Genomic DNA, 2,540 nt, shown 5'->3' on the forward strand with positions numbered 1-2,540 from the left:
GCCGGGGCTACTCGTGCGAGTGGGATATCGGCAGGTAGAGCGATGAGCCGAAAAGAAGAAAGAACGCAAGCGCGGCTAGCACCACCATCCCTCCTTGGCTTGTGTGTTTTCTTTCTTTCTTTAGCACCACCACACTCCTCTTCAAAATCCCTGTGTGGTGGCGGCGTGCTGTGCGCCAGACTTTTTTCTTTATTTTTACCTGTGTTCGTGCCAGTGCGCCAGTCCCGTTCATGAGGTTTCGAAATTCTTTTGCCCAACTCGGCCTAGGCTCGTGTGTGTATGCGCCGGCCGCTCCCGAGGTCTCACCTGTGCAATGCTCTCACTCCTGTGCAGCGGCTGCGCGTACGCGCTTCGCGCACCGCGGCTGACCTCTGCGGCGCCGCCTCTCCGTCGGCCCTACTGCTGCGACGGCTGGTCAACGCTCGACGAGGCGTCGTGGGTGATCGAGGACGTCGAGGAGGAGGACGACGAGGAGAGCTTGGCTGCCCGCGCGTGGGAGGAGGAGTCGACACTGGGCAGTGCCGCTCCGCTCGTGCGGAGGACCGCTCCTGCTGCCGCCGCCGCCGCGCTCCGCGACGACGGCGTGGTGTGCGTCGGCCCTGCGCTTGGCGCGGCGACCGCCGCGGCGCTGCGTGCAGAGGTGCTGACGCAGCTCGAGGCGGCGCGTGCATGCGAGGCCGGGGCTGGGCCGCTCTCGTCGGTGCTCACGGCATCGGCCAGTGCCGCGGCCGCCATCACACGCTGGGACTTGCGGCTGAGGGTGACGGCGCCGGTCGCCGCCGGGCTCCGCGAGCTGCTGTCGGCGCCGGCCGTGGCGTCTTCGCTGCTGGACGCCGCCGGGCGAGAGGCGGAGCTGTGGGAGCTCGCGGCGCTCGTCTCTGCGCCCGGCGCCGCGCCGCAGCCGCTGCACGCCGATACGCTGTGGGACGAGGAGCGGCGGAGATGTAGCCGAGATGCAGCGAGGAGCGGCGGAGATGTAGCCGAGATGCAGCCGCGGGAGCGGCCGAGGTGTGTCCGAGATCCAGCCGTCCTCTTCAGCATCTCCCCATGTCTCCCCAAATCTCCCCATATCTCCCCATATCTCGCAGGAGGGGGTCCTCTTCAGCATCTCCCCATGTCTCCCCAAATCTCCCCAGATCTCCCCATATCTCGCAGGAGGGGGTCCTCTTCAGCACGGCGGTGGCGCTGCAGCACGTGACTCGCGAGATGGGCCCGACGCGCTTCCTGCTCGGCGGCATAGATGCGGACACACTCCTCTCCCCCCCCCCTCCCTCCCTTCCCCGGTGTATCTCCGACTATCTCCACCTCTCCGGCTAGCTGCCACACCAGTAGCAAGACAGGCTGCGCGGGTAGGAGGCTCGGCAGCCACAGCCTCGCCGCGCACCACGCCTTGGTTGGACGCCCACCGCCGCCCCTCTGACAATCGCACGGTCGTCTGTGTGGAGACGCCTCTCGCTGAGAACGCACACACCGCCCTCGTGTGCAATGCCCCCGTGTGTGCTCCGCGAGTGGCGCGTGTGCCCCGTCGTCCGTGCTAGGACGTGTACCACCTTCGTACCACTGTTTGACAGGCTCGGCAGCCAGAGCCTCGCTGCGCACGACGCCTTCGACGAGGCGTTTGCCTAGACACTCCCTAGACACTTCCCAGACACTTCCTTGTTCACACGACGCCTTCGACGAGGCGCGTGCCGGGCACAGCCTCGCCGCCGCCGCGTCCGTCGCGTCCGTCCTCGCTACGGCGCACCTGCTCTCTTCTCTTGCAGGAGGGGCCCGGGTACGTCGCGGCCTCCGCGGACTCTGCCGCGTGCGGCTTGCTTGACGCCGGAGAGGCCGCGCTGTACGACGGCCGCGTGCTGCATTGCGGCGGGCCAAACTCGTCGCCGGAGCGGCGCGTGCAGTTCTACGCCACGTTTCGGCGCGCGGCCGCGGACGGGGCGGGTTTGGGCAACGAGGCGGCCCTCTCGCCGCTCGGCACTGTAGTTTCCTTTTGTGTGCGCTCACCGATGTCTGGCTTTGCAGGCGGCCCATTCGCTGCTCGACGAGTACAGGGGCAAGCACACGCTCGGGCGGCTGCTCGACGAGGCAGAGGCATGGGCCGAGGGCGGAGAGCGGAAGAGCTAAAGTCCTGCCTCGGGGCTTCGGAGAGGTTTATAAGGTACATGTAAATTTCTCCAGCAGGCTAGCCCCACAGCCGCCACACCGCACAAACGACAACAAGTGGTGGGGCAGGGGCGAGGGGCGGGGGGGGCGCGGGGGGGGGGGGGGGGGGGCAACCCCGCATCGGTCTCACTAGCTGGGTCCACAGAGACAGACCACACCCGGGGTCCCCCGGAAAAAAGGTGCGCCCCACGACGGCCCCGTAGTCTGAGGGTATCCTAAAAGTTCGGCCGATTTGGGTCAAAATGCCTAAAAGCACGCCTATAGGCGTAGATTTCCTGGGGCAAAACGATCAAAGTGGGCCCGCCCGCCGCCCGGGGCAAAATGGTAAAAGTCGCGCGGTTGCGAAATTTTTGGACATTCTACTCCGTCGGCGCTCTCTC

General features: G+C 66.7%; 1 protein-coding gene across 1 annotated transcript; it reads left to right on the forward strand.

The window, feature by feature from the left end:
- Positions 1-313: 313 nt before the first annotated feature.
- On the forward strand, positions 314-2,121 carry EMIHUDRAFT_98776 (hypothetical protein; the record flags this gene model as incomplete). Its single annotated transcript, XM_005785445.1, has 4 exons — positions 314-874; positions 1,156-1,194; positions 1,764-1,976; positions 2,020-2,121. 4 exons carry the CDS (start codon positions 314-316, stop codon positions 2,119-2,121), a joined length of 915 nt encoding a protein of 304 aa, XP_005785502.1.
- Between the last annotated feature and the right edge of the window lie 419 nt (positions 2,122-2,540).

This window comes from Emiliania huxleyi (assembly GCF_000372725.1).
Source record: "Emiliania huxleyi CCMP1516 chromosome Unknown EMIHUscaffold_16, whole genome shotgun sequence".
NCBI lineage: Eukaryota > Haptophyta > Isochrysidales > Noelaerhabdaceae > Emiliania > Emiliania huxleyi.